Source organism: Wyeomyia smithii, chromosome 2, assembly GCF_029784165.1.
Source record: "Wyeomyia smithii strain HCP4-BCI-WySm-NY-G18 chromosome 2, ASM2978416v1, whole genome shotgun sequence".
In the NCBI taxonomy this organism is placed as follows: domain Eukaryota; kingdom Metazoa; phylum Arthropoda; class Insecta; order Diptera; family Culicidae; genus Wyeomyia; species Wyeomyia smithii.
In genome coordinates, this window is record NC_073695.1 from 201,330,154 (window position 1) to 201,353,774 (window position 23,621).

The window sequence follows — 23,621 nt, forward strand, 5'->3', positions numbered from 1 at the left end:
GCATAAAGAAACGCTTAGCTCCTGAAAAAGAAATAGTTGAAAGTTTACACGGCTTTCCTATACTCAAAAAGTCGGTACATGTTTCATCGGTTTTTCTTTTTCATATTGTGTGTTCAGGGTTTAGGTTAAGTTTTCAAAATAAAATTACCGAATATTCGCTGGTTTGACCCTTTTGCGTTTTTTTTTTGTTTTTTTTTTCAAATATGTTGTTGTTAATCTTATTAGGTCTACCTTATTCACTAATTAATGTTCAACTGGTCATAAATATTGCAACCAGTTTATTTTTTTTCACATTTTTGCCCCGGCTGGCACTAAATAAATTCACTAAAAAGTGATGAAATTGCACTTAACCTAATAGCATACCTATTACAGCTGTTTAAAAGTGAAAACTATGCGCACTTCCAAGTCCCACAGTTAACAATTCCTTCGTAATACAACACAATATTTGATGCCATTGTTAGCTTCAGAAAACAAAGGATGCTGAGAGGTGAAGAAATACCAAAATAATGAAATTTGATTTTTGGCTTTATGACCTATGGGGGAACCACTGTGTGCTCGGGGTTGTCATCTTACGACCTATGAAATAACGAGAAAGGCGAAAAAAATACCAAAATACATGGTATAAGAAAACAAGAAATAAGGAAGGAAAATGATGAAAGATTAAGGAAATAAAGAAAAATACAAAAAAAAGAGGCAAGTGAGAGAAACGGAAATATGATAGAAATAAAGCGACGACATAAAAAATGAAATGAAAAATAGATATGGAGACAGAATAAGCAAAAGAATACGGAAATGGGACATGGGAGAATGACATACAAACATAAAAATATGATAACAAAACCTAAGGCAAAGTTACTCAAAGTACGCAAAATATACGTGATAAAAAATTTAAACTTGGGAAGAATTGTTCTGAATTGTTTTTTAAGCACTGTATTCGTATTCAAATCACCTATTAGTCTGAACAAACTGTTTGAAAAAAAGTATGTTAAGTGAAGGTTAGAACTACTTGTTATCAGGTGAACAATGTTCGACATACACAATTGAAAATGTCAGCGATTGGCAGTTACCTACAAACAGTTACACAAGCATTGCTTTCGAGCAGAATGACACTATACCGTGTCCGTCAAGCACATAGGTGCACTGGCACACCATAAGTGATCAATCATTATACTTGAAATTTCGCACCTTCTGACTGTCAAACAGAGCAAATACTGTCCCTTCTTGCTATTTAGCGAACTTTAACATGGACAGCTCGGTAGCAACTGCGACCGGACATTTAACACAAAATGCTTGTGATAGGTATCAGCAATCATTTCAAAACACACATTTCAAACGCCGTATCTAAATGATAAAAAAAAGAGAACTATCAACCCTTAGAATCAGTCTACTCACGTCAAAACACGTGCTTCATTCCGACATAGCAATAACCCGATTATTGCCAAATTATACGCCGAAAGCACCCATCAGCCGAGTGAAAACGGTATTTTCACATCCATCAGAACTGAGCTGAACGGTGTTGAAAGCTTGTGGTAAATATTGACCAGGCGGCGGGTGTAACAAAAATCTGTTTTCAGATCGGACTGTTCTTTTTGCCCTCGAAAAAACTACCTCTAGCAATTATTAAAAGGAAGGTAGGTACAGCTGGAGGTGTAACGAAACAGTCGTAAAACTGCCATATTTATAGTATAACACTTTTTAGGTTACCTTACCACAGCACCCACCTACCGGGCGCAGTAAGGTTACATAGAAGCACAACCGTTTCTGGTCTGGTTCTGATTGAATTGCAAATTTCGAAACCTGTTACTTTCACTGCGGACAAATTGTTTAAGGTGTGCGCTGATATGATAGTTGCTGCTATATCAGGTGGCTCCGGGAGGGAGATTTAGTTGGTTCTACTATGATAAATGAATTGGAGTTGATTGTTTTACAGTTAAGTAATGTACAGTGTGTGTGTAGACAGTTTGCTGATTTATTGAGCGATCAATTAATGCGAGTAATATATAACTGGTTGACGTTGCAAAGTAAATATAATTGTACTTACGTTCAATTATTGGTTCAATGTTTTATTCAGAGATTCTAACTAATTTTATCTCAGATAAACCTTATTTCTTAAACACAGATCGCTTATCTGCCAACAGATGCATCAAGATGATAGTTGAATAATAAACTTCAGCTAAACAATCCACGGTATGAAGTTTAATTTCACAAGCAGAAATTTAACTCCGAGCCACAATTGCCTTGGTCCATGATAAATACGTTGTGAACTTCACACAAACTTCAGGCCAACAGCCTCCGTCCTATTGCTCGACTGACGCAAATAGGTAGCATAATTGCATTCGATTGGTGCTGCATTTAGTAATTATTCATGGTTTTTATGTCCAATCTGGTTGGGTAAATTTTCGTTTACCCTTGGAATGGTTCGCAACGCGTATTCGTAGCCAATTAATGAATGTAGGCCTTGGCTGCACCGGAAAAATGTTCACATTGTCTTGCAGAAACAAACGTTTCCTGCCTAGCCTTCTCAATTGTGATGATTTTTTCTTTATATACAAATACGCCTCACTTCAGTTCAATGGGGACAAAAACCACGTTAGAATCAAAGTTTTTCAAATGCTTATAACTTTTTTGCTACGGAAGTTGTTGATAAAATGTGCAGCGTTTTTAGCCTTTTTAGTATTATACTAATAAACATATTCACATTAACAATTATTCAAATTGAAAAAAAAAAAATATCCCAAAGTTCGATAAATGAATATATCGAAAAAAAAAAGTTTTTTTTTTTTTTAGTTCAATAAATGTGATTCAGTACCATTACTTTACAATCAGTTAACTGTACAGGTGTCTTTTCGTCTTTATCAAGTTTATTAAACAACACATTTTCTCTTTTGTACAGCTTTGGCGCTTTTCGAGCACGTGAACTTAGTGTACGGAACGATTAGTGAATTCTGCACCACATCCGGCTGTCCAGATATGACCGGTCCAGGAACTAGGTAAGTCTGAGTTATCATTTATTCCTCCTAGCAGATTAGTTCCTTCAAGAGATGAGCTTTTATCACTTCAACGCTAAAGGAAAACCAAATGTAACCGTCAATTGTCGCACTCAACTTTGCATAATTCATGACAGTTTTTACTTGTCTGTCATAGGAAATAAAATGAGCAGTGAAGGTACTGCTTTCCATATTTCTGTGACCCCGGTTAGATGCGTTGAACGATGAATCGGATATATTTTATATAATGTCAATCATGTTTCTCGTTTTGACAAGTACAACCTTTATACGGCGTCACAAAAACAGACGTTTGGGAACTGTGTTATTTTTTTCATCCTTGCTGAAGTTCCTCAAGTAAATTACGAATTGTTCGGTTTGTTTTTCTTTTGTTGGAAAAGCTACCTCCCTCCCTCCCTGTTTTTACGAGAAAGGAGATTTTACCAAAAAGGTTCATCGCTCATACAGAAAAACGGGATCGAATTGGTCATTAGCACAAGCAGTGATCAACGATATCAATAACAAACTGAACAATCGTTTCCACGCGAGCGATCCGGGGCACACTTTCTGTCGGTGGGTGGTGATAGTAACGTTGGTGGGTGCTACACACGGTACACACAAGCGATGATATTCGCACTGTAAATATGACACGAGAAAAAGCCCCGTTGCGCTGTTTACCGTAGGTTATTGTCCCGCGGAGGTCTTCCTCGTTTATTATAGATTCTCATCACGCTAGCACGCTGTCGAGCGAGCCTTCTGATTCGGCAATTGCTTTTTTGATTTGTGAATTTTTATTCGTGTTATTAGTGGTAGGGGGGCAGAGTCGGCACAAGTTCGTAAATATTTTAAAAAATACGACTAGCGGGGTCCGCGGTGCGTAAGACCTACTTTTTAATTGCTGAATTATAAATTCGTTGCAGGAAACTGTATCTCTCTCTCTGTGCATCTGGGATGTTGTGTGCTAGTATAAACTTTATCCTAGTGATAATTTCATGGATGTTTGCGATCACTATCCGCTCCTCTATCTAACGGCGCGTGTCATATATTAACCAAAAACAGACAAATCTAGACCACATTCGACACTTCAAAACAAGATCTATCAATCATCAATAAACAGTCAATAATCGAGAAGCAATCCGATCCCCAAAAAAACTTCTGCTTTTGGTTTTGTAAAATTTTTCAAAGCAACTGTACAATTCATGAAGAAAAAAACTCTGTCTTATTTCAAAATAAAATCGCTGAGGATTGTGTGTTCTTGCTCATCGATGTCGAACTCAATTTCCGGCGTTTCCGCTTTGGGGGAAGGATCTCTGATATTTTATAATCCTTCCAAAATGCCCCAAGGAACCAATCTTGGATCATTGCTGTTTGTATTTTTTAACAACCAAATATCGACACAATGCTTCCATCTGACTGCTGAATGTTTCACGCGGATGGTGTTTAAACTTATAAGGTTATCAAGAGCCTTGCAGACTGCGTCGAAATTCAGAGGATGGTGAAATGTTTTGTTACTAAGACATTAAACTTCACTACACATTTTTGTTACCTACTTATTTCGCTACTCGTTAATTTTCTCATGGGAAACAAGGTGTCTAGCAGAAGGCTGCTTCGAATGTCTGTCTGTCTGTGGGTATGAAATTTAGTGACTAGAATTTTTTTTTACTGTTTATGTTAAGTCAGAGTGCAAACAGAACATAAATGCGATATTTGTAATGAAGTTGACACTAACATGCATAGAATTAAAACTTGTACTTTGTCTCGCGAAATTGAAAATGGATAGGAGAAATTGTGAGCGATAAGCTATGTGTTAAAATGAGAAGTGCATATGAAATATTCACTATGAATATAGGAAACGGAAAAAATAAATGTCATGTAATAAACAACAATTCTAATGTTGTTCCCGAATTGACCACTGACTGCACTACGCAACGGTTTATTTAACCCTATCCCTACGGAGAGAAATCAGTGTCTACCTCGAATAATGACCTACAAACTCTTATTACTCAGCAACCATATGTACAATTTGCACAACCTATATTGCATATTGAAGATCGATCTGTTCTCTAACCAGTTAGGGGCCATCCACTGTGTAAAGTCCACGGTCCATAGAAAATTTTTAGAATTGTCCAGAGTTCTTTTTGCAGTTGTCCAGAGGGGGGGGGGGGGTCGAAATCGTTAAAAATCTGTCCACGTGGTATGTGGATGGCCCCTTAAACAGTTTCATCGTTAAAAATTTTAAGTATAGTTGTTAAACTGTAATCAAAGTTTAGATGTCAGGTGATGCCATGTGGCATCACATGCGGGAGATGGGTTAAACAGCACCCGCGTTGCTCGGTAAGCGGTATTGCTAAAGATAGCAAGATAACACTTAATTTTCAACGTTGTTCTCTCCTTTTCTTTCTCCTCAATATTTTCCCGCACCCATGTCACTACGACAACCGCAACCCGTTTTAAAGTGAGTGATGTGAGCACCAAACCACTGTTTTTCTAATTCCGTTTTGCTACATGATAGTCATTGATTCATGCTACTCCCTCTTCAATATTCTCGAAATTCAACTTTTTTACCAAACACCCTGAAGGAATTTCTGGCTGCACATGGAACCAGACTTCTGGAACGCGCAGTTTTTTGCGGAATCGTTTTATTTATTCACGATATAAGTAAGTGAGAAATTGCAGTTGACAAACGACAAAGTCGAAATCCTGCGTTCAAGCGTCTGCTCCACACTCCATTCTCCAGTTTTCAACCACGTATTGAACGTAGGATCCTACGATTGAACACACCGAGCGCTCGTCGACCACCGAGAGAATCAGTATCTTGTAGAGTGTACGTTGATTATAGAGATACATGCAATTGTTTAGGATTTGACGTAAGGTGAACATTTACACGCTGTAGATCGTCTTTCCCGGAAACCGCACTGGTACTCTCTAACAAAGGCTTTCTGCAACGGCCTTAGTCTATAGAACAGGCTGTGAGAGAAAATCTTGTAAGCGGAGTTGAAAAAGGTTATGCCTTGATAATTACTGCAATCGAACTTAACTAAGGGAAAGAAAACCTGTTTTAATAATCCTGGAAAACCAGTGGATCATTCGTTTATATGTGAGAGGCCGCCATTTCCGACAGCGGGTCGGCGGCCGACTCGGATCGCGGAAACCACGGCGGCTTTTTGCCGCCTTGGTTCCTTGCCCTCGATTATGCGTCTTCGCCGCATGAATTGTTTTATGTTATTTATACCCAACAAGCCGTTGAGACTAGTGTAAGGCCCCGTGAGAGTCTTGATGAACTAAGTCAAAACTGGTCATTGCTTTGACCAGTTTTTAAATCTGGTTACCAAATAATACTTACTTACTTACTTAGATGGCCGTACGTCCTAACACATGGCCTGCATAACGTGGTTCCGCCAATTCACTCGGTCCGTGGCTGCCTGCCTCCAGGTCCGCGGGCACCCGGTACTTTGCAGATCGTGCTCTATCTGGTCCTCCCATCTCACTCGTTGGGCCACTCGCCTTCTCGTTCCCGCCGGATTTGAAGCGAACACCAATTTTACAGGGTAGCTATCCGGCATTCTAGCTACATGCCCTGCCCAGCGTATCCTTCCAGCTTTAGCCACTTTCTGAATACTGGGTTCACCGTAGAGGCGCGCAGGCTCGTGGTTCATCCTACGCCTCCACACTCCGTTCTCCTGCACACCGCCAAAGATGGTTCTTAGCACCCGACGTTCAAAAACTTCGAGTGCTCGCAAGTCCTCCTCGAGCATTATCCACGTCTCATGCCCGTAGAGAACGACCGGTCTTATTAGCGTTTTGTACAGGATACACTTGGTGCGAAGACTCAGATTATGCGACCGTAGTTTTTTATGGAGTCCATAGTAGGCACGACTTCCACTGATAATACGTCTCCTTATCTCCCGGCTGGTATCGTTATTCTCAGTTACCAGAGAGCCGAGGTACACAAACTCGTCGACCACCTCGAACTCATCCCCGTCGATTGTTACCGTATTGCCTAGGCGTGCCCTGTCGTGCTCGGACCCACCTGCAAGCATATACTTAGTTTTTGACGTATTAATCTTCAGTCCGATCCTATCTGCTTCACGTTTCAGTCGGGTATACTGGTCTGCCACCGTCTCAAATTTTCTGCCGACAATATCCACATCATCCGCAAAGCAAATAAATTGACCTGATCTGTTGAAAATCGTGCCCCGCATGTCAAACCCCGCTCGTCTCATAACACCCTCTAGCGCGACGTTAAACAATAAGCAGGAGAGACCATCACCTTGTCGGATTCCCTGTGAGACTCGAATAGGTCCGACGTTCGACCCGAAATTCTCACACAACACTTCACATCCTCCATCGTAGCCCTAATCAGTCTTGTCAGCTTCCCCGGGAAGCCGTTTTCGTCTAGAATTTTCCATAGCTCTTGTCGGTTTATTGAATCGTATGCGGCTTTAAAATCGACGAAAAGATGGTGTGTAGGGACTTTTGGAGGATCTGCCGCAGTGTAAAGATTTGGTCAGTCGTAGACCGTCCTTCCATAAAGCCGGCCTGATAGCTTCCTACAAACTCGCTGGCTAATGGTGACAGGTGTTGGGAGATGACCTGGGAAAACACTTTGTAGGCGGCATTCAGGACTGTGATCGCTCGATAGTTCTCGCAGTCTAGTTTGTCGCCCTTTTTGTATATGGGGCAGATAACCCCTTCTTTTCACTCCTCCGGTAGCTGTTCTGTTTCCCAGATCTCGACGATCAGCCGATGCAGCGAGCTAGCCAGTTTGTCGGGGCGAATCTTAATAAGCTCAGCTCCGATGCCGTCTTTTCCGGCCGCTTTGTTGTTCTTGAGCTGCCGGATCGCATCCTTAACTTCGCTTATTGTTGGGGGTGGCACATCTTCGTCGTTCGTTGCACCGACCACGTCTTCTCCGCTCCTGTTATGGTCTCCTGCTTGCACGCCATTCAGGTGTTCATCGTAGTGCTGCTTCCACCTTTCGATCACCTCACGATCATCCGTCAAAATGCCTCCATTCTTATCCCTACACATTTCGGCTCGTGGGACAAGGCCTCTGCGGGATCCGTTGAGTTTTTGGTAGAACTTTCGTGTTTCGTGTGTGCGACTCTTTTTTTTCCTTGAAGAGTTGGACTTGCTGCCTCCGTTTCAGTCTATATCGCTCCACATTCTGACTGATGGCTCTACGCAGCATTGTTGCCCGCGCTGTGTTCTTCTCGTCCAAAATCTGCCGACATTCTTCGTCAAACCACTCGTTACGTCGATTCGGTTGCACGTGTCCCAGGACTTCCTCCGCAGCACTGCTGATAGCTGTTTTCTCGGCATTCCAGCGATCCCCTAGAAGGGCTACTTCAAGCTCTCCCTCTTCTGGCAGTGCAGCTTCGAGCGATGACGCGTACTGTGTTGCGATGTCGTGTTGCTTCTGTCGCGCGAGATTATACCGTGGCGGGCGACGGTACCGTATGTTATTCACAACGGATAGTTTTTGGCGTATCTTAACCATCACTAGGTAGTGATCCGAAGCGAAGTTAGCGCCTCGATGTGATCTGACATCGATAATGTCCGAGAAGTGCCGACCATCTATCAAAACGTGGTCGATTTGTGTTTCTGTTCTACAGATCAGGTCAATTTATTTGCTTTGCGGATGACGTGGATATTGTCGGCAGAAAATTTGAGACGGTGGCAGACCAGTATACCCGACTGAAACGTGAAGCAGATAGGATCGGACTGAAGATTAATACGTCAAAAACTAAGTATATGCTTGCAGGTGGGTCCGAGCACGACAGGGCACGCCTAGGCAATACGGTAACAATCGACGGGGATGAGTTCGAGGTGGTCGACGAGTTTGTGTACCTCGGCTCTCTGGTAACTGAGAATAACGATACCAGCCGGGAGATAAGGAGACGTATTATCAGTGGAAGTCGTGCCTACTATGGGCTCCATAAAAAACTACGGTCGCATAATCTGAGTCTTCGCACCAAGTGTATCCTGTACAAAACGCTAATAAGACCGGTCGTTCTCTACGGGCATGAGACGTGGACAATGCTCGAGGAGGACTTGCGAGCACTCGAAGTTTTTGAACGTCGGGTGCTAAGAACCATCTTTGGCGGTGTGCAGGAGAACGGAGTGTGGAGGCGTAGGATGAACCACGAGCCTGCGCGCCTCTACGGTGAACCCAGTATTCAGAAAGTGGCTAAAGCTGGAAGGATACGCTGGGCAGGGCATGTAGCTAGAATGCCGGATAGCTACCCTGTAAAATTGGTGTTCGGTGATCTCCAGGTGAGTCTATGGTGGAGGCTATCCTGAAAGAAGATGCTACGTATGGCCATGTTCTTGGAGGTGGCGAAGTCGATTAGTCTGAGGCCATTTTCATTCGCCAGCTGGTGTGCACTGAATCGTCTGTACTCCTCCTCCTGGCCAACCTGAGCGTTGTAATCCCCGTTGATGATCTTGACATCATGTTTTGGGCAGCGGTCATATTCACTCTCCAACTGCGCGTAGAATTCGTCCTTGTCGTCATCGGTACTTCCGAGGTGTGGGCTATGCACGTTGATAATACTAATGTTGAAGAAACGGCCTTTGATCCTCAACCTGCACATTCTAGGGCTGATTGGCCACCACCCGATCACCCGCTTCTGCATCTCTCCCATTACTCATGCGTGCTTCCACAACTCTGGTAGATGGTGTGACCATCCCTGTACGTACGCACCATCGTCCCCTTCCAGCATACCTCCTGCAGCGCTACGATGTTGAACTTGCGGGTCTTCAATTCCTCGGAAAGCACGAGGGTACTTCCTAGGAAGTTGAGAGATCGGCAGTTCCATGTTCCGAGAATCCAATCGTTAGTCCGTTTTCGTTGCCTAGGTCCTAGCCGATTGTTCCGGTCCGTACTTAACGTTATTGCGTTCGTTGCTGTTGTTTTTTAATGGTGCAGGCTTGCAAGGCCAGCGACCAACCCCACTATGTCGCAGGAGGGCCATCGTAGTGCCATTGTTTAGTGTCCCGGGCACTGGACTTGAGAAGGACACTGCGTTACTTAGAACGCTTCTGTCGGTGTCGATCCCAGGAAACTCCCTTCCGAGGAAGGAAGCCCCGCCACCTGTCAGCATGCGACCAGCAGTCCCACCAGGGTTGGTTACCCGATCTTTCCACTGGTTACTCGCACATCAGTTGGTACCACGAGAAGGTAGGGGTACGGTAGCAAATAATAATATATAATAAATGTAGAGTAGTAGCTTTAGTAACGTGACCAGGATTCGCACCAATTTGCCATCACGCACATGGCTATCGTTAGTCAGGTTTTACTTCCAGTGATTCTGCCTCTCGTGCCCTTCGAAATTCTGCCTTTTTAAATATTCTGCCTTGTGTGTACGGTCATAAAGTTCTGCTTTTCATGATTCTACATTTCGTGCTTCTGCCTTTTGTGATTCTGCCTTCTGCGGCGAACCCAAAATATAGATATGTTTATAAGGGTGGGGAAAAATGATCTATTTTCCAGAACCAAGTTTTTTTGGTTCCTTTTGGGATCCTAAACAACCCTAAACTTACCTGAAGTCGATTGGTCTTGTCTCCGCTTGGCGCATTGCATTTCAAATTTGTATGAAAATTTATATGGGAAAACCCACTTTTTTGCATTTATCTTTCTAGAGGGCTCAATAATGCTCTAATGATGCACTGCATTATGTTAAAGTATAGTATTTTAGATGCCTAACAACTTTGTAGAAGACACTAAAGAGCTAGGATGTCCCTAAGCAGAGCTATAGCTGTTCAAAGTTGAGTATGTCGATTTAAATGCAGAAAATCTTTTTTTCTGCCAACATTACCAATGTACCGGCGTCAGTAGGATTCCCATCAGAAATAACCTGTCGTAACGAGTTTATACACTCAGCTGGATCAAGTAAACTAATTTAGGTCAATTTTCTAGGCGTAGATAGAATCTACAACGTGTTTCAGAGGTAACTTCTTATGGAAATCTGACTGACGCCGGTATACTGGCAGTGTTGGCAGAAAAAATTATTTGCAACATAAATTTCGACATACTCAACTTTGAACAGCTCTAGTATTTTTTTGACACACCCTAGCTCTTTAGTATCTTCGGCCAAGTTGTTAGGCATCAAAAAACCTACCATTTGAAGTCATAAAACTTATGGTTTGAGCCATTTTGAGCTCTTTAGAATGAAAAATGCAAAAAAGTTGGTTTTTCCATACAAATCTATATATATATATAAATTTAAAATGCAATGCGCCAAGCGGAGACATAACCAATCGACTTGCAATAAATTCAGGATTGTTTGGGGCCCCAAGCAGAACTAAAAAAAAACTTGGTTCTAGCTTTCTGCTATCAAGTTTCGTTTTTTCCATATAACGATTCCCCACCCTAGTTTATGTACATATAACAAGGGTATTCATGTCGAGCTCGTATACAAATACCCAGCCGTAAAAACACTCACCTCCATTGACGAGTAATGGAAGATACACAATTTACGATTGGATATTTGTTTACGAGCTCGACGTGAGGACTTATAATGTGGAATAAATAAGAATCATTCCTGCCAAATTCTTTCACAAAAGTATCAATAGCAGTGTTATATCCGCATGCAAATCGAGCTGAAAATTAAAAAAAATATAAAAAGGTTAGGTCAAATTAGTGAATATTCAGTAATTAGATTTAGTAAAATCCTCTAACATACCGCGTAAACGACTTTTCAGGGAAATCCGTGAAAAAAACCGCATTAATTCCGAAATCCGCGTAAAAAACTCAATTTTGAAATCCGCCAAAAAGACGCGAAAAAACGCGTAAGAAAAACTTTAGAACATCGACCTAGGACATGTAAAGAAGATTTCGGTTGATTACCTTCCAGAGTTGAAATTTTCAAATTTTCAACTTAGAGCATGCAAAAATTATAAGAGAGTCGGAAAACAAATAGGAAATGTCCCTTATGTTGTGCTAGAATAAAATAGATGAATTTTTATGAGATCAATTCACAATATTTTCGTAGTGGTTGTTGTGCTGCTTGCTGCGGCTGAAAATGTGTATCGAAATATGTTATTACGACAACATTGCAGCACCTGCTCAGACGTATTGCTTTATTTTACAACCATTCACCGCATACAGTCAGCCAAACAAATCATCCACACGTTCACGCATTTGCTCCCTCACCAAAAAAAACCTTGAATAAATTAAGTATATTTAGAAGTAATCAGGCAATAATATTTGGTGGTCCCCGTGGTTCTGTGGTTAGCGATGTCGGTCGGCTAGCTCTCCCACACGGTTGTGATTCAATTCCCGATCAGGTCGAGGATCTTTTCGTGCTGGAAATTTCTCGACTCAGCACTGGGGCACGGTGTATCGTTGTACTTATCCTACAACATGCAAAACGTGCCGAAAACAATATCGATAACGAATTCTCTCAACTAATCTAGTTGATCGAGACCGCATTAGCCTCCCAGGCTAGCGTGCGATATATAATCAGGGAATGTTTTCAAACAATATAATTCCACTTTTTGTACGAATAATTGCGTTTCATTTTAAACCGCGTTTTCGGCTCGGAAAAATTTTACTTGAATGAACGTTTTCGGAATATAATGATTTCGAGGGGTATACCCAGATACTTGTTCATGTCTCACTGTGACTGTTTAACCGAAGATTTGGTCCGGCCGATAAATATCGCGATTAACGAAAACGCGATGTATACCTTCCAAAGAATCGCGTCGGCCGACGTGCATTCGTTTCTTCGAAAGTATTCGGGATTGACAAATAGCTGATTGGCTACATCGCGTGCGTAGTACGAAGAGGATCGCGACGTTTGGCAAGAAAAATAGTCATGATTAGTTTTCGTAATAAGCGCGCAACATTGTTATATTCTGTTTTTCAGGTGTGTTTTTCGCGGGATCCTATCGTTTTTTTTAGAGCAGACAAAGTGTGAACGAGAAACGTCGTTGATTGATCTGTTAGGAAGATAATGTCCGGTTGACCGAGCGCCTAGAGACTCCGCGTCGATATCTTCATAAGGTCGATAGGTCAACAACGCGCAATTGATTTCGGTGTAAAGAGGATCACCTTACGAGGAGATATCATATCATTTAAATTGTTCCAATTTGATCAAAGGTCCAGTACTCTTGCGTACGATTTATTGTTGCGGTGTTACATTGTCAAACTTGATAGGTTCGAATCGCATTATGAATACCGGGGCGGATATAATGAACCTGTTCGCGCGATACTTGTTCTAAAGAACCCGACACTCGAAACCAGTGCATCGTTTACCAAAACGAACCTTGCTGTGTACCTTGCCCTTTTTCCAACATCCCAGTGATTTCTCGTGGAAGTGCAGAGGTGTTCCTCGGCTTCCAATAAGCGAGTATCACGTCAACATTTTCCTATACCAATTCCTTCTTTGACCTGCATTCGGACGCGGCCGGCGCTGGTATTGCCTATTATAAAGATTAAGGTCACCAGTTTTTACACATTGAGGATGCATGTTGGTCCCAAGCATCATCTTTTGGTTCTCTGTGTAATTACAGCTGATCTGGCAATAACGGAGTAGCAACCGCGGGCGGTCAATCATGCTCATGCTCATGCTCAATAATTGCGTTTCATTTTCTTTCTTTAAATTATGTTTTGGCCTTATTTAATTTTCTAGCGTTTATTGGTGTATTTGTATAGCAGTTTCACATCTCGTAACATGTGTTTAACAGTTTGTTCAGGGTGTGATGAAAAGGGGGAAAGAGAAAAAATGAGTTTATTTATACGAATAATAATTTTACCGCAAAAAAAACAAGGCCTAGCAAATTCCAGCTTCGTAATTTGATCGTTCGTTTCTCTTGCAATTTAAAACAAATGTTAAAATATTGATATTTTATTATTATTACAAAAGTTCACATCAATGGACAACGTTATACTAATTACCCAATAAAAAATGAGAATATTTTCTATTTTGAGATTCTTGAAGTGATTTTTCCAACTAAATCTAAATATGAAAAGATCATCAACTTTGATTATTTCGTTAACCAACAACTTTTTTTTAAATATTGACAGACCAACGAGAAAACACCAGTTGGACTGACGATATCTTAGTTATGTTATATGAAATTGAATATTAGTTAGTTTGGGAGAACAAATTTTTTAATGAATCATTTTCTTAAAACGAGGTTCGACTTAATTTGATTTCGATTCGATTCAAAAGGCGCTACATTCGAAATTGAATTTTTATCATTGTTTTGCAGGGAGACAACCAGCGATCCTGGCTGATAAGAACATCGTCAGAGACAAATTACCAACTTTGTGATAGGTCTAGATCGACGTCATCCGAAAGATAACAAACAGCTCAATAGAGATATTTTTTTGCCATATCATATAAGCGGGAAATTTTCTTTGTCTTGCTCTCCTGTTGACTGAGTGCGGTATCAGTTCAAAATCCCCTTTCGAAGACACGATTTAAACATAATTTTGGTCTCAAAACGCCAAACAATGCGCACACTTATCCTGCAGCCAAAAAGATGGGAAATTTTCATCTCGTTGTCGTTAAATTAATGATGCTTTGTTTTAAAACTTAACAACTTCGGGAACGGCTTGATATCCGAATCTTGTTTTGCGCTCTGTGTTTAACTCGCGCGTAATGTGCCCGGCAGCTCCTGCTTTTACGGCAGTAACGGGGCATAATCCAGCAGCAATAAACGATAATGGGAATCGTCGTTATAGTAAAGCAAATTTAACGCTGTTCCCAACAGTATGTCGCAAATTTTTTATTGATTTCGCTGATTTTTCTTTCCTTGCAGAATGTATCTGTGGTTCGACGAGAAGGGCAAGAAGACGCGGGTCGCGGCTCCCCAGTACATCGATTACGTGATGACGTTCACGCAGAAGACGGTCAGCGACGAGTCGATATTTCCCACCAAATATGCCAATGAATTTCCTAGTTCGTTCGAGAGTATTGCTAGAAAAATTTTACGTTTACTGTTCCATGTGATTGCGCATCTGTACGCTGCGCACTTCCGCGAGGTGGCACTCCTTGGGCTGCACGCGCATTTAAACCTCACCTTCGCCCATCTGACTGCTTTGCATAGGTAAGTTACCACCGTTGAACTTTACATGTTGAAAAACTGTTCTAACTGATATAATTTTCTACTTTTAGGCGTTTCAATTTAATAGAACCCAAAGAAACTGAAGTTTTACGTGATCTAGAAATCGCTTTACGCTTAACCGATGACCCAGCAGCACCATCGTCTACGGGCAGTAATGGTAATCCCAGTGGTGGATCGGATAGTGCGTCCGTATCGGCTACTTCGAACTCGACGTCCTCAACCGGAACTGGTGGTAGTACGGTGGGAACCGTGACGGGAGGGGGATTGATGGCGGTGGCAACGGCGGGAGGGTCCTATGTGGAGAACAATAATAGCAGCAGTAGTGATAGTGGCGTTGCAATGATGCACTCGCTGATAGATGGCGATGCGACGGCGCAGCCAATCTGTAAACAACCGTTAGAATCGGGCAGTGTAAATAATAGTCATAATGCTACTAGTAGTAGAGAACAAATGATGCAGACGTGCGGTCCAGGGGGTGGTGGCGGTGGCAGCGGCAGCAGCACCGGAAGTGTCGGTGTCATCGGCTGTGGTGTTGGCTACAGTACCGGTATTACCAGCAGTGGCACCAGCACACACAGCACACAGCAGACCTCCAATCCACAAACAACGGCATAGTGGATACGTTGGACGGCTAGTGTAGGCGCCGGGGCCGGTTCCATTTTCCTGCTGGGCGGGGCTGCGTGTTGTGGAGCCTTACAGCTTCAAACCAATCTCTGACCAAAATGTGATTTATCCTCTAACGATACAAAAGGAGAAAAGGAAATAAAAACAAACAAAAACAAAAATTTAATGCAAACAGCTACCAAGAAAAAAATGCTTAATTCTTAGAGTAGCCCCTAGTGGATACGAGAAAGTCAACCTAGATACAAAGCAAACAGAAAATCCCACTATCCAAAAAGTTAAGCAAGTTTCTTAAATGCAGAACAAACAACCAACACGTAACACAGAGTACACTTACTTCCAATTGACTGGAAAACAAAAATAAAACAACCAATAGATTAGAACAACAAACAACTAGCAAAAGAATGCACTACCCAAACAAACAACAGCAACAAAAAAACGACATAGAACAAACAAGCGCTAAACTAGGAAGCATTACACTCCTTGATTTATTCGGCTATAAGTGGATATAATTTATGTTGTGTATTTAGATAAGTTGAAACCCATCGTCGAATGGCGACGTTGCTGCATCCCACACCTGACTTTTCTTACGGTGAGTTGCGCAGCTGGTTGCTCCTAGCATAACCTATGCGTACCGTTTAGAATAAAATTCAAAATCGAGTTCATTGTTTAGGGCAGCAAATCACGCAAAAAAAAAACGAGAAACAAAACGCGGTGGGTCCCACTCACACCGACAAACACTGCGATACGTAAGTGCATAGCAGAGCAGCAGTACGTAAAGCCACTTGTGCCGGGAACAGCTTCGCTCTCGCATAACAAAGATACGCAAATAGATGAGTTTTTTTTTTGATTTTTGATAGGATTATGATTGTGATTCAGTAGATATGTTTTACTAATTACCATTACTGCTATTATCATTATTATTATTGTCATTTTTTTTTTTTCATTTTTTTACAAAAACAAGAATAGAAATTTTATTTTCGTTTTTAGTCTGGGTAGAAACGGCCTGCTAGGGTTTGATAAAGTGTTACCGCAATTGATTAAAGTAATGATCGCAGTGGTTTGGGTTTTCTGTGGTCGTAGCTAGACACTTTAACTTCAACAGTCTAAATTGCATATTTATTTATTTTAATTCTTGGCTTCCATAGAATTGGTTCGGAAATGACTTTCTTCTCAACACAAACTTATACTTTTTGAGTATTTTGTGACTTTTTATCATAATTTGACTTCCATAACCATGCAAGTAAACTCAATTGGTACTCTATTCTTCTTGTCAACGCTCATCTACCACAGAATTGAACCCAACCCTAAGCAATGACAGACGTTTCCTTTGATTAGTTTTTATAAAACAGCTCAACAGAAACGAAAAAGCGCAGTCTCATTAGGGGCTCCGCCAACGGAAGCATAAGAGCGACAACAAAGAACAAATAACTGCGACTAAAAAGTGATACTCTCATTTAGAAACTTGTGTATAATGGTGTACTTTATCAAGAAACCCTCCTTTGTTTTGCACATATTTTATGTACTGTTTACCTAGCTGATTGTTTCTTAACTTATTTCGTTCTTCGCTTAGTTGTTGATTAAATTTTTACTGTTTTACGAACGCTTAACTATTTCTTCTGCAGACTGTGTTTACTTTCATGAATCTAAATGCTCACATCGAAGTACTGTCTCTTTTGATTTGTTTCATTCCGGTTCAGCTTTGCCTATCGAATCGAATACGTTGCAGTAGCAGCAGTGGACAGTGTTGACAATTTGTTTACAAGCTTTTTAAACACTGAGCAGAGTTAGCGTCAGGTTTAGCAAACAAGTCAATCGTGTTCGAAAAAAACACATTCGAATTGCAGCAGTCTAACGAAAAAAGGAAGCAAAGTATACAAAATCACTCACTCACTCACACGCATATACATACAATTAGCAGAAGTCACTGTTTGCTGAACCAGAACAAACCTTTAGAATTGTTAATGAAGAATATAAAACTTAATGAATTAAATCCTAATATAAAAAGAAAACCGAGAAACAAAACAAAAAAAAAATAAAATGTTGCTGCAATTAAACAAAAGATAGACAAGTAGACAAAAAATACAGAGAGATAAAACATGAGGTCTATATATTTAATACAAAAACGAAAAATAAAAATAAAGGAAAAAATATATTAACATATATTGTTGTTGTTGGCTATGCCATTAAATTGAAAGAAACTAGAATTTCGAGCAGTAAGTAAACCGAGAGACAGAGGAAAACAGAAAAAAATACACTAGGGGTCTTCACATCGAGCTCGTATACGAATACCCAGCCGTAAACTGTGTATCTTCCATTACTCGTCAATGGTGGTGAGTATTTTTACGGCTGGGTACTTGTTTACGAGCTCTACATGAATACCCATACTACGTTAATAAGCGTAAATAGCTTGATAAATTAAACCTACACCGATAGGATAACCGAATGACAAACGGAAGGCAGACAACAGTTTGTTAGTAACGCACAGAGCACGAGAAAATTTCACATCCAGATGTTCTGTTTTTTGTTTTAGTTTTATTCTCGGCTTTTTTTTTAAATGTTTGTTTGAAGTCGCCAACGAATTTTTTTTTCATATTCCACTGTTTTAGATCTCACCAAACAAAGAACTTAAACTGATTACTAGTTTTTTTTTTTTTTTCAGTAGCTTACCTTCGCATCGTCGCTTTATTCATCAACATCATCTTCATCATTCATCATCATCGTCATTGTTACTATGATCAACGTCTGGATCGGATCGGTTTCTCGTCGTTTCGGAAAAAATTGGCTGTTCTGAAGCAGCTAGCAAACCAAAAATGAAAGTGGCACATACAAGACAATATCGATAATCAATTACAAGTGTTAGAATGTGAAAACAGTAGCAACAAAGACAAAAAAAAGTTCAACAAAACTGAGCAGTTCACGTTGCGCCTGGCGCAGAATTGAAGTAAGATGAGGAAAGTAATGAAAAAGGCAAACCGCGCGGTTTTGTTTTCAGCATCAACTTGTCCGATTAATTTACTGCTTACAGTCTGGCCAGTGGCCAGAGAAACAGGTAAAGTTAAAATTATACAAATGTGGTAGCAAAAAAAATCGGCAAAAGCACAGCGTTTATTGTTTTGATTGTTGTACAAAAATAAGTAGCACTGGGGAGGCAAAGAAGTTAATTATTGGCATTTATTATTGATTCAGCAAAATATTTAAAAAAAATAATCCACAGGTGAGGTGAAAGAAAAAAGGAAGAAGGAAAGATGTAAAACCAAGTAAAGATTAGAGGATAAACATGAACTGAGAGGAACCGTTCCTGGTCCCATGCAAACTAAATGTACAGAGAAATGCAAACAAACAAAAAAACTAGAGCGCAGTATTACGCTGATTGACAAAAAAGTGGCCTTTAGAAGAAATATTTGTCTATTGCGTCCTGTTACTTCCGTTTTGGGTTCAAACGCGCGTGCATCCATACATATACACAGATACGCATTACACATAAGCAGGACAAGAGATTTTCATGTTCAGATACTATTTAGCTGGAAGGAGAAATTCCAAGTGTATGGGTCAAGCACGGTTTGGGTTCCATTCAATGTGATTCTGGCAAACATCTTTTGTTGAGGAATTACGTTTATCCAAATGAAATTTTTCGAACATCAGAATAAGCCGATTATTTTAGAAGCAATATTGCTTCAATGCCATACTTCATGGCTACATGGGAAAAAAATTAACTTTACAATGTTCCAATGGTTATCTTCATGCAATGTAATTTGATTGTGGGACTACATGTTCACTGTTTACCAAATTTTGAAGTACAGTGCCTCCACAATTATGAGTCAGCTACAATTATGGGTCACTTCTATGCAAATACTTGTATTCTCACGAAACTGAACACTTTTCATTGGCAGTGGTATTTTTTATAACTCAATTGTAACCCTTTTCATACGATTGCAATGATTTAATGTTGAAAATGTCACTAAGAACAATAATTCTGCTCGGTGCAATAAGTGAAGTGACCCATAATTGTAGTAATGTTACGTTTTGCGGTGCACAATTGTGGGTCAGTCCATATTTTGGCTATTTTTATTACTTTTACTAATAAAATAACATATTACATATAAATAACATATTACTAATAAAATAACATATTATCAAGCTTTTACAACAATAAAATAACTTTTGTGATGGATTTCGAAGGTTTTATAAACCAAATGATCTTGAAGGCCAAAAGTGACCCAGTCTTTTGCTATGCAAGTACTATTTTTCTTCTTAACCGATTTACACACATCAGCTGCAGTGAAACTAATTGTCGATCGAAAGTATACATCAGAACACAGAAATAGATAGTAAAACATTCGTAGTTGATAACTTTTCCGATTTTATATTCATTTTTCAACCTTTAGGCAACACGTTGACTGACCCATAATTGTAGAGGGACTGTATACAAATTCCTCGATATTTTCCCAAGCATCCAGAATCGCTGCTTTGAGCTCATCGACTAAAGTACACTGCTCTCTCGGTATAAACCTTGAGAATCAGGCTTCCCCAGATGTTTTTGACATGACTTATATTTTCTATTGCTGGAACCCAACGTAGCGTAAAACATGCACTTGGAATGAAAACTCATTCACCGAGCTGCTTTTGATAATTCTAAAAAGTTGCTAGTGACGTTAGGGTTTACGACATAATCAAATGTATAGGTGCGTTACAATTTGTTGCGTTTGAATAGCAAAAACTACACTCATAACTCATCGCTGTTACAATGAGCAGAAAGCTTTACAAATATAGGTCACGAAGTTCTGCCACATAAAAATTACCACTTTCATACACCCATGTTTTAGAGCATGCATCAGCTACCAGGGAAATTTTCTCTGGCAGCTCCGTTAAACAGTTAGTGGCATATCGACAGCAACCTGTCCATCAAACACATTTCACGCTAGTGTACATAACAAGTATGGTGGTACTACTCTATCCGTTACACGAAACATGGTCGTAACTAGAAGCGAACTCTCCTCAGTAAATCTAACCACTTAACCGAACCCATAAATCCGATTTATAAATATAGAAAAGCATGTCCTAGCATGCGTCATGTAAATACACTTGTACCATATTTAGAGATTAACAAAAAAAAAAAAACGAGAGAAGAGATTACTTATTGCCAGACATGTTGACTCTGTAGAGGTACGAATGTTCTTTAAACATTTTTAGCAGCAGCAGCAGCAGCCACCAATCAACCAATCGACCTAATGCTAGAACAAGAGCCTAGCGCTTCGGGTGGCAAAAAACGAAGAACAAAATAACGCCCTATGAATATGTTTTGGAATTATCCCAAAACTAATACTAATGGTTATCGTTGTAGAAACGCTATGCAGTAGAAACCCGACCTCGGAATACCTGGCGCAGTGCCCGCGAGGGAATTCGGAGCACAGTACGCGTTACTTTATTTATACTCTAACTTTGTGTATACTGAACTAGAATCAACTGATTACAAAAAAAAACTTTTCGTGCAACAATTGAGACAAAAAAAAGAAAAACCTACGGAAATAGATTTTATTTCTATCTATAATCGATTCACGATTGAAACAGGACACAACAGATCAGATTTATGACATAATAAGAGATCTAAAGAAATTTGTGAATAGTGTTTAATATTTGATTACAAAAGAATAAAGAGATACCTTATCCGCCTCACTTGAATAAATGAAGCTCCAGCACTGTTTTCATTACTTGTTGTTTGTTTGGCCTAAATTCCCACACACCTGCATCGTATGTTTTGCCTGAATACCTTCAAATATCCACAGGTTGTTGCACCAGGTAGTGTGTGGACCGACTAATCGGTCAAGGTCATACGTTCCGTTACATCTTCCAGTCCAGTTCTGTCTAGTCGATCAACACAACAATATTGTCTAACAGCTGTTAGTGCATTACAACTTGCTCATGAGAACGTGAAACCAAGCGAGGTCACCCTGAGCAACGGCGTCGACAAGGTAGCGTCATCCGGCTTGTTTGCCGATGGTAAATAACGTGAAAATTCTCTTCCGCCAAAGTGAAAGTAGTGAAACTTTATATGGTGGAATGTTTTAGTGAAAAAAAAGCGTATTACCGACGTCAAGCACCATGAGCCGAAGGCTGGCCAAGTTGCACAAGCCGTGCGACAAGCTGGACAAGTACGACAATGAGCCGTACATGCAGAATCCGCTGTTGAACTTGTTCCTTTCGGAGATCAAGGAGCGGCGCCACTACAGTTTCATCCAGCGAAAAGCTGCCGCTGTAAGTATTGTCCCGAGTTTCGAACGTTGATTCAAAATTGATCAGTGGATCAATGAATTACCGTCCAGTTTAGGTAAAGTTATATTTTGTGAATTCGATCCTTTGATTGACAGTTGCAGGTTATGTAGAGTTCATCGACCGACTAGACGGCCAAAGTGAAAAACCTGCGCGTACAGTGTAATGTTTGTATTGTTTACAACAATATGTTATTTGCTACTTATATTGAACTAGCAGATTTATTTCTATTATGAATTTATTATCATGTGCCTATATTTGATAGTTACTTGTACAGTATGCTAAATAAGATTTCTTTCAAAAAAAAAGCACCAGAATACGGTTAATTATTGTTAAGTTTATTATTTTTTATATGAAAACAAAGACCATTTACGCTAGATACTTCCAAATGAAAAAAATTTTGCATTTAAGATATGATGTTAAAAAAGGTCAAAAATAACGCAAAAAAGTACACTAAAGTTGCCTTTTACGCGGGGGATACGTGCTGCGTAAAAAAAACCGCTTAAACTCCAGAATCCGCGTAAATTCCGGAATCCGCGTAAAAAAAACAGCGTAAATTCCGGAATCCGCGTAGAAAAACCGCGTAAATTCCGGAATCCGCCTAAAAAAACGCGTAAATTTCGGAATCCGCGTAAAAAACCGCGTAAATTTCGGAATCCGCGTGGAAAAAACCGCGAAAATTCCGGAATCCGCGTAAAAAACCCCGGTAAAAAAACGCCTAAAAAGCGACCTTAGTGTATGTTTATTCAGTATAAACTGTCCAAATAAACCTCTCTGGCTGAAACCTTAATTTATGAATTCAAGTTCTCCAACGCTAGATGTGGCCATAAATCCCCACACCATGACTCTACCTGCAGAAAAAAAAGTCACTCTCAGTTGGTTGTAAAATCAATGTTGTAAAGTATGTTAACAAACTACTACCATGCTACTCTGCTTTGAGACCTTTCTTATAAGGACAGTTTCGTACGGATTGTAATGTCAGTTAAAGGGAAAAATCGCAATTTTCGAATCCCAAAATCAAGCGAATGGGTTGCAGAGAAAATAGGAGCTCTTGTTGATGATGATGATGATGGTCCCACCTCATACCCCTACATCGGTTTGAGCTGGTCGATTTATCTAAGAAAGATATTATTTAAAGACATACAATGTAACCAGTAGGCAAACAAATAACGGACTGGTTATTAATACAGACATAGTAACCCTTCAAAAGAATACCAATAATTTGAAAATTAAAAAAAAAAACGATTTTCCAATAACATCATTGATCCAAGGCTCATCCAAAACGTTTCCAACCCGAAAATTATCTGGATTTGGTTAGGAATCGAACCTAACATTTAGGAGCTTTAACTAATCAGAATTGGTGCTGGATAACGATCCAAAACTACGAGAGAGATCCTATGATACTAAAGTTCTCGATAACGAGCTATACAGTCCACAGGCAAACCCAAACCTTTTCAGTTTTTTCTCCCAACCCTTTGTTCTAAATCGTGAAAACAGATAAATACTCAAAATCTTAATGAAAATATATATAATATTACAAACCAAAAAAGCAACTTATCAACCCGATATGCCTTTTGTTTCAATTTCAGGGGTTTAACCCTGATGTCAGATTGTCTATGTCAGTCTACGCGCGCGTGGCTCAAACATGTGTAGTCAACTCATTTTTTT

The 23,621-nt window shown here is 40.1% G+C and overlaps 2 protein-coding genes across 11 annotated transcripts in view; both read left to right on the forward strand.

Annotated features, from left to right (window-relative positions):
• The window catches only part of LOC129725424 (MOB kinase activator-like 2), a 229,218-nt gene extending 207,827 nt beyond the window's left edge, over positions 1-21,391 (forward strand). For all 10 annotated transcript variants that reach the window (XM_055681257.1, XM_055681256.1, XM_055681249.1 and 7 more), the window contains 3 exons: positions 2,894-2,990; positions 14,757-15,044; positions 15,113-21,391. In XM_055681257.1, coding sequence (XP_055537232.1) covers positions 2,894-2,990; positions 14,757-15,044; positions 15,113-15,677 — 950 coding nt within the window. In that variant the 3' untranslated portion in view covers positions 15,678-21,391. The remainder of the gene's footprint in view (positions 1-2,893; positions 2,991-14,756; positions 15,045-15,112) is intronic.
• A 262-nt stretch (positions 21,392-21,653) lies between these two features.
• The window catches only part of LOC129725423 (dynein axonemal heavy chain 12), a 40,482-nt gene continuing 38,514 nt past the window's right edge, over positions 21,654-23,621 (forward strand). The window contains exon 1 of the mRNA XM_055681247.1: positions 21,654-21,938. Coding sequence (XP_055537222.1) covers positions 21,786-21,938 — 153 coding nt within the window. The 5' untranslated portion in view covers positions 21,654-21,785. The remainder of the gene's footprint in view (positions 21,939-23,621) is intronic.